Here is a 13,819-nt window from a genome sequence, read left to right on the forward strand (position 1 = left end):
GTATAGCACTATAGTCTTCAGAGTACATTAAGACCTGCTATAATCCTCTCCCTGAATACAGACTAAAATGTTTTAGGTAAAACTCTAAGATGACAAGGGTTTGGGGTTGGTTTTTTTTTTTTTCATTCTTATTTAAAAATAGAGCATAGTTGACACAATGTTACTTTAGTTTTAGGTGTACAGCATAGTGCTTCAACAGCTCTGTGTTATGCTATCCTCACTATAAGTACAATTACCATCTCTCACCATGCAGTGCTATTATGGTACCATTAACTGTATTCCCTGTGCTTTTATTTTTGTGACTTATTCATTACATAACTGGAAGCCTGTATCTCATCACTTGACTTCACCCATTTTGCCCACCTCCCGCTCCACTGACCTCCCCTCTGAAAACCGTCAGTTTGTTCTGTGTATAGGTCTGATTCTGCTTTTTTTTGTTTATTTGTTTTTTGGGTTCTGCACTTAAGAAAAATCGTCTGGTATTTGCCTTTCTCTGACTTACTTCACTTAGCCATATCTCTAGGTCCATCCATGTTGTCACAAATGGCAAAATCTCACCCTTTTTTTGGCTATGGACACTTAGGTTGCTTGTATCTTAGCTATTGTAAATAATGCTGCAGTAAACATTGAGGTCCATATGTCTTTTCATATTTGTGCTTTTGTTTTCTTTGAGTGAATACCCAGTGGTGTATAATTATTGGATTATGTGTTATTTCTATCTTTAATTTTTTGAGGTACCGCCGTACCATTTTATACAGTAGCTGTACCAATTTATATTTCTACCAACAGTGCACAAGGGTTCCTTTTTCTCTGCATTCTTGCCAACACTTGGTATTTCTTAACATGGCAAGCTTTATCTCACACCATACTCACTTGGTTAGAACTTTAGGACAGAACCTTGTTCCTCTAAATCCCACACCATATTAGAATAAGCCAATGTTGTAAAACGTCTCCTAAAAAATTATCATTTCAGTGAACTAATCTTAATTGCTTTGGTTTATTTGTAAGTATTTAATGACTATGAAGATTGTAACAACTATATTAAATGTCATAATAAAAGACATATGTTTTTTAAAATTTTGTACAAAAACTTATCATCACTATGCATAACATCTATTTGTATTTTTGAACTGTTATCTGTATGATAAATTATAAATAACTTTTAGTACTGAATCCAATCTGAGTACTTTAAAGAGGGTCCAAATTACCAGTGTTAGAAATAAAAAGGAAATATCACCACAGATTCTGCAAATATCAGAAGGATTAAAATGGAATATTGTGAACAACTTATTCATATGTAACTATAAATTTGATAACTCGAATGAACTGGACAATGCCTTTAAAAAAAAAAAAACTTACCAAAACTAACAAGAGAGAGAAATCTGAATAGCACTTTATCAAAGAAATTGAATATGTTATCAAAAACTTCCCCACAAGTTGGTACAGCCTCTTTGGAGAACAGTGTGGAGATTCCTCAAGAAATTAAAAATAGAGCTTCCCTATGACCCTGCCATTGCACTCCTGGGTATTTACCCCAAAGATACAGATGTCGTGAAAAGAAGGGCCATCTGTACCCCAATGTTTATAGCAGCAATGGCCACAGTCACCAAACTGTGGAAAGAACCAAGATGCCCTTCAACGGACGAATGGATAAGGAAGATGTGGTCCATATACACTATGGAGTATTATGCCTCCATCAGAAAGGACGAATACCCAACTTTTTTAGCAACATGGACGGGACTGGAAGAGATTATGCTGAGTGAAATAAGCCAAGCAGAGAGAGTCAATTATCATATGGTTTCACTGATTTGTGGAGCATAACAAATAGCATGGAGGACATGGGGAGATAGAGAGGAGAAGGGAGTTGGGGGAAATTGGAAGGGGAGGTGAACCATGGGAGACTATGGACTCTGAAAAACAATCTGAGGGTTTTGAAGGGGTGGGGGGGAAGGTCAGGGTACCAAGTGGTGGGTATTCTAGAGGGCACGGACTGCATGGAGCACTGGGTGTGGTGCAAAAATAATGAATACTGTTATGCTGAAAATAAATAAAAAATAAATTAAAAAAAAAAAAAAACTTTCCCACAAAGAAATGTCCAGGCCCAGGGCACCTGAATGGTTCAGTGGGTTAAGCCTCTGCCTTTGGTCATGAACTCAGGGTCCTAGGATTGAGCTCCCCTATCGGGCTCTCTGCTCAGTAGGGAGCCTGCTCTCTATCTCTCTCTCTCTCTCTCTGCCTGCCTCTCTGCCTACTTGTGATCTCTCTCTCTCTCTCTCTCTCTCTGTCGAATAAATAAATAAAATCTTTAAAAACAAAAAAAAAAAAAAAGAAAAGAAAAGAAATATCCAGGCCCAGATGGTTTTACTGGTGAAATCTGTCAAGCATTTATGAAAGAAGAAATGTCAAATTTTCACAAACTCTTTCAGAAAATACAAGAAAAAGGAACAGTTCCCTCTCATAAGAACAGCATATTCCTGATAACTAAAACTTGGCAAAGGTATAACAAGAAAAATAAATTACAGACCAGCTTTCATCATGAACAAAGACACAGAATACCTAATCTGATAGAACAAAACACATTATATACTATATAAAATAATGCACCAAAATCAAGTGAGATTTATGCAGAGAATACAAAATTTGTTTAAAGACTGAAAATCAATCAGTGCAGACCAGTGTATTAACAAAATAAAGGAGAGATCCACATGATCCTATCACTACATGCTTACAAAATACTTAAGAAAATAAGCACTTTATAATAAAACTGAGCAAAGTAGATATTGAAGACAAGTTTTTCAATCTGATGAAGGGCATTTATAAAAAATTTAAAGGTGGCACCATGCTACAGATCAGATATAGAATTTGTCCCTTTATGATCAGAAACAAGGCAAGCTGTATTTTCCTCCTCTCTTCTGTTTAACATTTTACTGAAGATTCTAATAATAGCAATACAAGTGGGGGGTGGATAAAAAGATTGGAAAGGAAGAAGTAAATCCAACTTTATTCACAGATATCAATAAGAAAAGGAAAGCTGCTAGAACCAAAAGCAAATTTAGGAAGTTCTCAATACAGAATGTCATATGGAGAAATCAGTTGTATTTCTACATACTAGCAGCAAATAGTTGGAAAATGAAATTAAAATCGGTTCTCCTTTGGATGGTATCAGATAAAGTAGAAATAAATTTAACAAAAGCATTCACCAAAAGCTTCAGACATTGCCAGTAGAAATTTAAGGAAACCTAAATAAATGGAGGAATATACCATGTTAATGGTAAGAAGATTCAATAGTGTTAAAATGTCAGTTCTTCCCAAATTGGTCTAAAGATTTAAATTCCCAAGCAAAATCCCAGAAGGCTTTTTTTGGGAAATTAACAAGAAATTAACAATTTGATTTTTAAAAAAGAAAAAAAAGGACCTGGAACACTCAAATCAATCTTGAGAAACAGGAGCAAATCTGGATAACTCGCACTGCCTGACTTTAAGACTTAACTACAAAGGTACAGTAATGGTGACACTGTGATATTGATCTAAGTAAGTAGATTAGTGGAAAATAATAAAGAATCCATACATGGTTGCTTAATTCTTCATAAAGTCACCAGCTCAGTTCATGGGAAGAGAAAAGTCTTTTCAATAAATGACACTAAAACAATTGGATATGTATGAAAAAAAATTAGTTATAACCCCAGCCTCAAACCATATGTAGACATACCTTGCAGATACCACAAATTTAGTTCCAGACCACCATAATAAAGCAAGTCAAATGAATTTTTTGGTTTCCTAGTGCATTTAATCTGTTGAGTGCAATATCATTATGTCTGAAAAGATGAATGCACATACTTTAATTAAAAAGTACTTTATTGCTAAAAAATGCTAACCGTCAGCTGAGCTTTTAGTGAGTGGTAATCTTTTTTGCTACTGAAGGGTCCTGTATCCATATTTATGGCTGCTGATGGAACAGGGTTGTGGTTACTGGAAGTTGGGCAATTTCTTAAGACAGTGGAGTTTGCCTCACTGATTGACTGTCACAAATGATTTCTCTCTAGCGTTTGATGCTTTTACTTCTTTCAAAATTGGAGTCAGTCTTCTCAAACCCTGCTGACTACTTTATCAGCTAAGTTTATATAATATTCTAAATCTTTTATTGTCATTTCAACAATCTTCTCTAGGAGTGGATTCCATTTCAAGAAACCACTTTCTGTGCTCATTCATAAGAAGTAATTCTTAATCCATTAAAGTTTAATCATGAGATTGCAGCAGTTCAAATATAAAAATAATGAAAAAGCTTGAAATATTATGAGAATTACCAAAATGTGACACAGAGACACAAAGTGAACAAGAGTTGTTGGGAAAATAGCTCCAAGAGCCTTGCTCAATACAGGATTGACACAAATCTTCAATTTTAAAAAACGCAGTATCTACAGGGGCGCCTGGGTGGCTCAGTGGGTAAAGCCTCTGCCTTCAGCTCAGGTCAGGATCCCATGGCCCTGGGATCGAGCCCCGCATTGGGCTCTGTGCTCAGTGGGAAGCCTGCTTCACCCTCTCTCTCTGCCTGCCTCTCTGCCTATTTGTGATCTCTGCCTGTCAGATTAATTAATTAATTAATTAATTAATCTTTTTTAAAAATTAAAAATGCAATATCTACAAAGTGCAATAAAGCAAGGTGTGTCTGTATAAAAATGTATTTGAGATAAATTATAGATCTAAACATAAAACTAAACCCATTAAGTTTCTGGGAAAAAACATGAGAGAATATACTCAGGATCTAGGATATTCAGAGTTTCGTAGGGCACTAAGCAATAACCACAAAAGAAAAAAATTAAGTTAGTCTTTATCCAAATCAAAAACTTTTATTCATTCAGAGACCCATTAAGAAAATGAATAGGCAAACTACAGGATGGGAGGAAATATTTTCAAGCAGATATCTGACAAAGAACTTGTATCCAGAATCGATAAAGAACTCAACAACTTAATAATTTAAAGTTAAGAAGAATTTAATTCTTCCCTTCCAAGGAATTCATCTGAGTGAAATATTAAAATATGTCCACTAAAAAAACAAAAGAATTGTGCAAGAAAGCTTATGGCAGAAATCTGCTATACAACATAGTGCATATAGTTAAGAGTATGGTGTTGTACACTTAAAAACTTAAGAAGGGGGGCGCCTGGGTGGCTCAGTGGGTTAAAGCCTCTGTCTTCAGCTCAGATCATGATCTCAGGGTCCTGGGATCAAGCCCCGTTTTGGGCTCTCTGCTCAGCAGGAAGCCTACTTCTTCCTCTCTCTCTACTGCCTCTCTGCCTACTTGTGATCTCTGTCTGTCAAATAAATTTAAAAAAAAAAAAAAAACTTAAGAAGGTACATCACATGCTAAGTGTTCTTACACCAAAGGAAAAAAGAAACACACAAATCTTTTGGTAGTGATAGGTATGTTTATAACTTGATGTATCTCAGATGTATGCATGTGTCCAAGATTTTGTATATTAAGAATACCTTAGTAAAGCTAGAAACAGAAAATTTATGGTAGCTTGATTCACACTAATCACTAATTCACACTAATCAAAAACCAGAGACAGTACAAACATCTGTCAACAAGTGAATGGATAAATAGTGATATATTTATACAGTGGGATACAGCTCAACAATAAATAAGAACACACACTACTTATGTACAAACATGAATGAATCTCAAAACCATTATGCAGAGTAGAAGGTGACCACAGCACAAAAGAATACATTCCATTTGATGCAATTTATTTGAATTTCTAAACTAAGTGAAACTCATTAATATGGGAGAAAAAACTCAATCTCTGATATTTTCTTTGTGGGAATGCAGAGAGGAAGGATTGAGTGGGGAAGAAACACAAAGAACTTTCTGAGAAATCAGAAATGTTCTATTCTGGGATAGGAGGATGGGTTACTCGGTTATATCCATTTGTCAAAATTGAGTGGCTATGATTTGTACATTTAGTGTACATAAATTTTTCCTCAAAAGCCATAAATGAGGGGTGCTTGTGGGAATCAGTTGTTAAGCATCTGCCTTCTGCTCAGGTCATGGTCCCTGTGTCTGGGATTGGGGCCTGCATCAGGCTCCCTGCTCAGCCAGGAGCCTGCTTCTACCTCTCCCACTCCCCTGCATGTGTTCCCTCTGTCTCTCTCTTTCAAACAAATAAATAAAATGGGTTTTTTTTTTTTTAAGTGCTGTAAATGATAACAATTGACAAGGAACCTGGGAATAGGTAGAAGGATAAATAAACCCAGAATGGCAGAGTACTGATAAGTTGAAGCTAAAGAATGTTTGGTTTATTACAGAATTCTCTTTACTTCACTATGTTTAAAATTTTCCATTGTAAAAATTTTTTTTTTATTTTTTTTTTTAATTTTGTTTATTTATTTGACAGAAATCACAAGCAGGCAGAGAGGCAGGCAGAGAGAGAGGAGGAAGCAGGCTCCCTGCTGAGCAGAGAGCCCGACGTGGGGCTCGATCCCAGAACCCTGGGATCATGACCCTAGGCGAAGGCAGAGGCTTTAACCCACTGAGCCACCCAGGCGCCCCCATTGTAAAAATTTTTAAAGGAGACACAGTAAGCAAAGGGAGAAAGGTATTGAATTCAGCATTATATATTTGACTATCAACTTAAAAAATAAGGATAAAACAAATGTAAAACTTTTCAACACTTTTTCCCTAAAAAATTTGTGGGGGAGATGTGGAAAAGTTTGAGGGACTAAGAGAACTAGAGATAAACCTTACCTAAAACAAACATAATAGAGGCAGCAAAACTTGAGATAATTAATTTGGAATTTAGTTGGAACAATTTTCAAACTGTTAATAAAGAAGTAGCCTAGAAAAAAATGAGTGAAGGTTTGTCTCCTAATTCATTTGAATCCATAGTTTCAGATTATTTCTACATTTAATTTTTTAAAAACTTTTTTTTTTTTTTTAATTTGCTTTCCACATGAGGATTGGTACAAATGACTCTGAAAGGTAGGTTTTTAAATGTATTCGGTCTCAGGGTACTATTGACAATTTTATATATGGCAGAACTGTAGGTTTTTTAATTATTTTGATGCTTGGGGCACCTGAATGGCTCAGCTCAGAGTCTGCTTGGGATTCTCTGACTCTCCCTATGCCCCTCCCCCTGCTTCTGCTCTCTCGAGCTCTCTCACTCTCTCAAATAAATAAAATATTTTAAAAAAATTATTTTGATGCTTTACAAATGCATAAGGAGAAGAAGACCATTTTTATATGGTATAAGTAGCTTCTGAAGAGCTATATACTTGAGGGGCACATGGGTGGTTCAGTTGGTTAAGTGACCAACTCTTGATTTCCTCTGAGGTCAGGATCTCACATGATCTCAAGATTATGAGCTCGAGCCCCAAGTCAGGCTCCACTCTGGGTGTAGAGCTTAAAGAGTGTCTGTCTGTCTCTCTCTCTCTTAAAAAAAAAATTCTCCCTCTTCCTCTACCATTCCCCTTTAAAAAAAAGGGGGGGGGGCTATATACTTGAAAATGTGGCCGTAAACTAGCAGTGATACAAAAACTTAATTATGAATCAAAGTCCCCTTGAAGAATGATGGTAATCTTGAAGTTTTTATAGAGTAATGTCTTTGGAATATGTATTACGTAAACCAGCTTTCTTAAGAGGAAGAAGATGATTCAAATTTTAAGAATGTAAGTACTCCTTTAATTCTTATATGATTTAAGAAAAAGTACAATATTAGCTATAATGCAGAATTTAGGTTGCTACTTAGCAATTAGTATATATTTTATAATGAAAACTTAGCATCTGTTTCTTAGTCCAGTAGTCACACAGCTGAATTCACGTTTGCTATCTTTTTAGCTACAGAAGATCATAAGTAAACAAGATGACTTGAAGACAACAACAGCTAATGAAACAGAATGCCAGGTATGTGCAAATAAACTGAGTATTTCCAGACAGATGATATTTACAGTAGTTTCTCTCTTCTGTTTGTCAAATAAATATTCTCACATCGTTGGGAAAATTATCAGTAACTTCATTTTTCTAAATATTTTGAATAGATTTGCTACATTCACATGGTCCAAACTTCAAAAAATTCAAAAAGAATATGTGCAGAGGGCAGCATTTTCAACCCAGTCACCCAGTTCTCCCTGGCAATGAGTGCTTTAAGTGTCCTATGTATTTGCCTGGAGATACCTCATGTGTGTATAAGTGTATCTGTAAAGAAGTAACTAAATACATCCATGTGTACTTTTTTCTACTTTTCTGCAAGGAGTAGCCCAGTATGTTGTTTCATACTCTCCCGTTTTTTCCTCAATACGTCTGAATATCTCCTTTTTAACAGTGCCATAGTGCTTTCTTGTATGATGTACTAGTTTATGTAACCATTCCCCTCTTTAAAAACAGTATATCCAATCTTAATGTATATCCAGCCCCTTGATAATGCAAATAATGCTACAGTTAATAATCCTGTAATGGATCTTTTTATATATATATGTGAATATATCTGAGGGATAACTTCCCAGAAATGTGATTGCTAGGTCAAAAGGTATGATATTTCTAAGGTTGTTGATAAATTTTGACAAATTTGGCAAGTATCTCCTATAGAAAATGAAACAATTTTCATTCCCACCACTAATGTATATCAGTAAATTTTCTGTTGATAATCTTGCAGACAGTTCTAATTCCACAGCATGCTTTCCATGAGATTTTCTTAAATTTCCAAATTATTTCATCTTTTTAGAGCATGTCTGCTTCAAATTTTGCAAATTATTAAAATCACAATTCTTTCTTACATTTCTTCCCTTTGAGCAATCCTGTGCTGGACTTCCTTTACCCACATCTGATTCCTTGAATGGTATTCCCTATTCCTAGATGTATATATCCTGTGTGTTCCCATCGTACCCTGTATGTCCACCATCATAACACCTCTCACACATTAATATAATTGTCTGTGTCCTCCTCTGAACTGTAAGCATCATTCCTCTCTTTACAGTTGTTTGAAGTTAGGGAGCAGTCCACAAGACCACTTACTTTTTTTTTTTAATTTCTTTTCATTGTAACGGAATTCATTGTTTATGCACCATACCCAGTGCTCCATGCAATACGTGCCCTCCCTAATATCCACCACCAGGCTCACCCAGCCTCCCATCCACCGCCCCTTCAAAACCCTCAGTTTGTTTTACAGAGTCCATAGTCTCTCATGGTTCGTCTCCCCCTCCAGTTTCCCTCAACTCCCCCTTCTCTCCATCTCCCCATGTCCTCTATGTTATTTCTTAGGCTCCACAAATAAGTGAAACCATATAATTGACTCTCTCTGCTTGACTTATTTCACTCAGCATAAACTCCTCCAGTCCCATCCATGTTGATACAAAAGTTGGGTATTCATCCTTTCTCATGGAGACATAATACTCCATAATGTGTATGGACCACATCTTCCTTATCCATTCATCCGTTGAAGGGCATCTTAGTTCTTTCCACAGTTTGGCGACTGTGACCATTGCTGCTATGAACATTGGGGTACAGATGAGACCACTTACTTTTGGTAGCAGCTGCAAGTTCAGGGGACCCTGAGACCACCCTTGGGTTCCATTATTCACTGGAAGGACTCAAAAAGCTAACTGAAAATTGTTAGGTTCATGGGCCGTTTCTTACAGTGAGCAGATACAGATTAAAATCAGCCCATGCAAGACACACATGAGGCAGAGGTCCAGAAAGTTCCACAAGCATAGGTTCCAGTTGTCCCCACCACGGGGATCATGGATAGCACTAACTGTCCCTACAAGATATATAACAGTACACATGGAGGGGGTCCAATCAGGGCCCTAATGTCCAGAGATTTTCTTGGGGTCAGCTATATAAATTTGTTTGGATACCCATGTTGCTGACCCCCGTGTCTAGCCATTCTGGAGGTGGTGCTATCCTCCATGACCCAAGCCACCACCTTAAACCTCATGGTTAGTCTGGTATGGCCCAAGGCCCTCAAGCAAACAAGACACTTAACCATAGAGATGACCTCCCAGCAGCCCAGGACAAAAGCCAGACCTCTATCTGGGTATGGTAAATTCTTTACTGCATGAGTTGTATCTATATAGTCTGGGAAAGCACCAAAGCATGCTCTAAATGTTCAATAAATATTTTTAAATGAATGAACAAGTATTTAATTATATGAATATGACATTTTTATTATTGATCATTAAGATTGTTTCCAAATCTTTGCTGTTAGAATCAACAAATAAATAGTTTATTTAACTATTTAACCAGTAAATAGTTAAACGTGTGAATTTAGGACAGTGTTCTAAAGGTGAGATCGTTGGGTCAAAAGATGTGGATACTTTTTTTTTTTTAAGATTTTATTTATTTATTTGATAGAGAGAGATCACAAGTAGACGGAGGGGCAGGCAGAGAGAGAGAGAGAGAGGGAAGTAGGCTCCCTGCCAAGCAGAGAGCCCAATGCGGGACTCGATCCCAGGACCCTGAGATCATGACCTGAGCCGAAGGCAGTGGCTTAACCCACTGAGCCACCCAGGTGCCCAAGATGTGGATACTTTTAAGACTTTAGATTCATATGGTCATACTGCCTTCTAGAAAGGTTATAACAGTTTACAGTCCTAACCACCACTGAGTAAACATGCCCCCCTATGAGCAGTGTCTCCAGAATTGGTATCTGTTTTTGTTCTGTTTTTTTTAAGTAGTGCCAGTTAGATAGGGGAAAAGGTATCTCAGTTACTCTTTTTCAAGATATTTCTTACAGATTTTCTGTTCTTTGGGAATTTCTTTAGATTTCTCTTTATATTTACTTTTAAGAGTACTTTTAAAAATTTTTTCAAAATTATTGAAATATTTATCAGATTTGGTTTTGTTTATGACATTTTGGTTATAAATGTTATTTTTTACATGGTCATATTTATTTGTCTTTTAATTTTATTTATCTAACCTCTTTCATTTTTTTAAATCAAAATCAGTTATAAATACTAACCTGTATTATCCTCTCCTTTAGTTGTGCTTTTGGATTTTTACATTTAATATTTTCATTTATCTGAAATTTGTTTCTTAAGGGCATCCCTAGTGACATTACTTTTTTTACTATTATAAATGGACTCTTTTCCCTCAAGGGAAGAATTACTGCACAGGAAATCTATTTGATTTTTACTTTTAGCCTGGCTTCCTAGGAGTCACTGCTGTGTCGCACAGTTTTAAGTGTCCAGCCAGAGACTGTACTAGGACCACAGAGATAATAAGGTGTGCCCTCCCTTCCCCCCGCCAATGTGTTTGTGTAAGGTTGGAAGTACATTCACATGTAAGCTCTTTTTAAGCCTGCCAGTACACACACCTATGTCAGCTCTTTGAGCCAAGGATTTGTGGGCAGCTCGAGCTGGTGTGGTCTCTGCTAAATGTGGAGCACAACCTAGGGTACAAGGAGAGCACAGCAAGTCCTTCTGGTTGTCTCAGCTCCTCAGACTTTCAAGTACCTGACCATCTGAGTCCATTGCTTGCTCCAAAGAGGACTACAGTCTCGCTTAAAGGAGCCACCAAGATCACCTGCAAACTCCCTCCATCAGCAACAGGGAAACTGGTTTTGGACAGCCTGACACTCTCTGGTAGAACTCCCATAGGGTAGAATAGAAAAGGCAAGAAGGCCATAGACATTTGCTGCCCAAAGTTTAATAGTTAATTTGAAAAACGCTTCTCACTTTATTATGTGCCTTTGGTTGGATTCCGCAGTGCTAAATAGTTGTGTTATGACCATTTTGTCCAGCTATTTGCTTTTTGGGGAAAACCTTTTTTGTCATTTTATCCTGTGGGAAATCAGAAGGCAGTTACCACATTTTAATTGGCCAATAGGTTTACATTGACTTTTAATAAACATGGTAAGTAAGTTCCAAAAGCAAATATTTTAGGTAAACCAATACAGGTAATAAAGTATAAAAGTTTACCTTTTAAAATAAATGCCATACTATATACCGAAAGCATGAACTACAGTGCATTTCGATACAGCTTATATTAATGACACTGACCATTTAATAATTAACTAGTTTTTAAGATACATGAAAAATAGATTAATATTTTAAAGATCTAGGGAATAAAATGTGCAGCATAGGGAATATTGTCAGTGGTATTGTAATAGTGTTGTTCAATGACAGGTGGGAGCTACAGTTGTGAGCACAGCTCACACACAGAGATGTTGAATCACTGTTGTGCACCTAAAACTAAAGTAACATTGTATGTCAACTATGCACAAATAGAAAAGTTCAGAAACAAAAAATTAAAAGAATCTAAATAAAGAAAACTATAAACAATAAATTTTAATTGAGGAAATAAGAGAAGATTGAAATAAAGGTAGGCTTTATTCTTGGGTAGGACTAGTGAGCCTTGTGAAGTGATCAATCCGCAGTAAATTAATCTATGAATTCAGTACAGTCTACATCAGAACTCAACACCTGAGTACCTGATTTTGGTTTTGTTTGGTTGTATTTTGAGGTTTGCGGGGAGGAGTTGGATGGTTTCTTCTTTGGTGGTAGTGTTTGAGAGGTAAGAGGTGTACAGAGACTTGCCAAAATGCTTTTAAACTTCATCTGGAAGATAAACACGAGAGAATAGCCAAGAATAGTCTAGAAAATGCAAGTAATGAGAGGGGTAATGAAATGGTATAGTGAGCAATAGAATACTCAAATAAAATAAACCCAAATACATATGAACAATAGCATATAATACAGATATCATTTTAAATCAGTAGGAAAAAATTACCAAATTACTTTTCAGTAATCCAGAAAAAAGGGAGTAATCTCCTTACTTCTCATATCCAATTAGTCACTAGGTACTGTCTGTTCTGCCTCTTGAATGTGTCTCAGATTTGTTGTTGTTGTTGTTCTTTTTCCGTGACTATCATTTTATCAGACTACCATCACTTCTCATTTCATTTACTGCAGTGGCCTCTTAACTGATCTCTCTGGATCCACTCCTGTATTTTCTAATTCACTTTCATATTATAGCCGGGGTGACCTAAAAGCACAAATATGATATAACAATAGCCAAAATGTGGAAGAGGCCAAAATGTCCTTCAGCAAATGAATGGATAAAGAAGATGTGCACCATATATACTATGGAATATTACTCAACCATCAGAAAGGATGAATACCCATCATTTTCATCGACATGGGTGGAACTGGAGGGGATTATGCTAAGTGAAATAAGTCAAGCAGAGAAAGACAATTACATGATTTCATTTCTATGTGGAACATAAAGAATAGCATGGAGGACCACAGGGGAAGGGAGGGAAAACTGAATGGAAAAAAATCAAAGAGGGAGACAAACCATGAGAGACCCTGGACTCTGGGAAACATTGAGGGTTACAGAAGGGAGGAAGTGGAGGGAATGGGGTAACTGGGTGATGGGTATTGAGAGCACATTTGGAGATGTGGTGTTACATGTAACTAATGAATCATCAAAAAAAAAAAAAAAAACCTGACTCAGAAAGACCAACTGCCAACATCTCTTAATAGCTGTGTAGCTCCAGGTAAATTAGTATACTTCTCCTTGCATAAAATTAGTGTAATTCTCTTTGCATAAAAAGGTTCTTCATTATAAAATGAGAATAATAGGGGTGCCTGGCCGGCTCAGTCGGTAATGTGCAGCTCTTGATCTGTTGAGATCAACCCCCATCTTAGGTGTAGAGATTACTTAAAATAAAATCTTGAAGAAAAGAAAAAAAAGGATTAATAGTAATCTACCTCAGTAGGTTGTTTTGAGGATCGTATTAGTTAATCTATTCAAATCTCCTAAAACTCTGCTATATTTGCTTTATATTTATTATTATTGCTGTCTACACCCCAGCCACAGAGCACCAT

General features: G+C 36.5%; 1 protein-coding gene across 1 annotated transcript in view; it reads left to right on the forward strand.

Moving 5' to 3' along the window:
* Positions 1–13,819, forward strand: part of MICU2 (mitochondrial calcium uptake 2) — a 164,430-nt gene that overhangs the window by 123,831 nt on the left and 26,780 nt on the right. Inside the window, exon 7 of the mRNA XM_059144511.1 lies at positions 7,833–7,898. Coding sequence (XP_059000494.1) covers positions 7,833–7,898 — 66 coding nt within the window. The remainder of the gene's footprint in view (positions 1–7,832; positions 7,899–13,819) is intronic.

The sequence above is a fragment of the Mustela lutreola genome, chromosome 13, assembly GCF_030435805.1.
Source record: "Mustela lutreola isolate mMusLut2 chromosome 13, mMusLut2.pri, whole genome shotgun sequence".
Taxonomy (NCBI): domain Eukaryota; kingdom Metazoa; phylum Chordata; class Mammalia; order Carnivora; family Mustelidae; genus Mustela; species Mustela lutreola.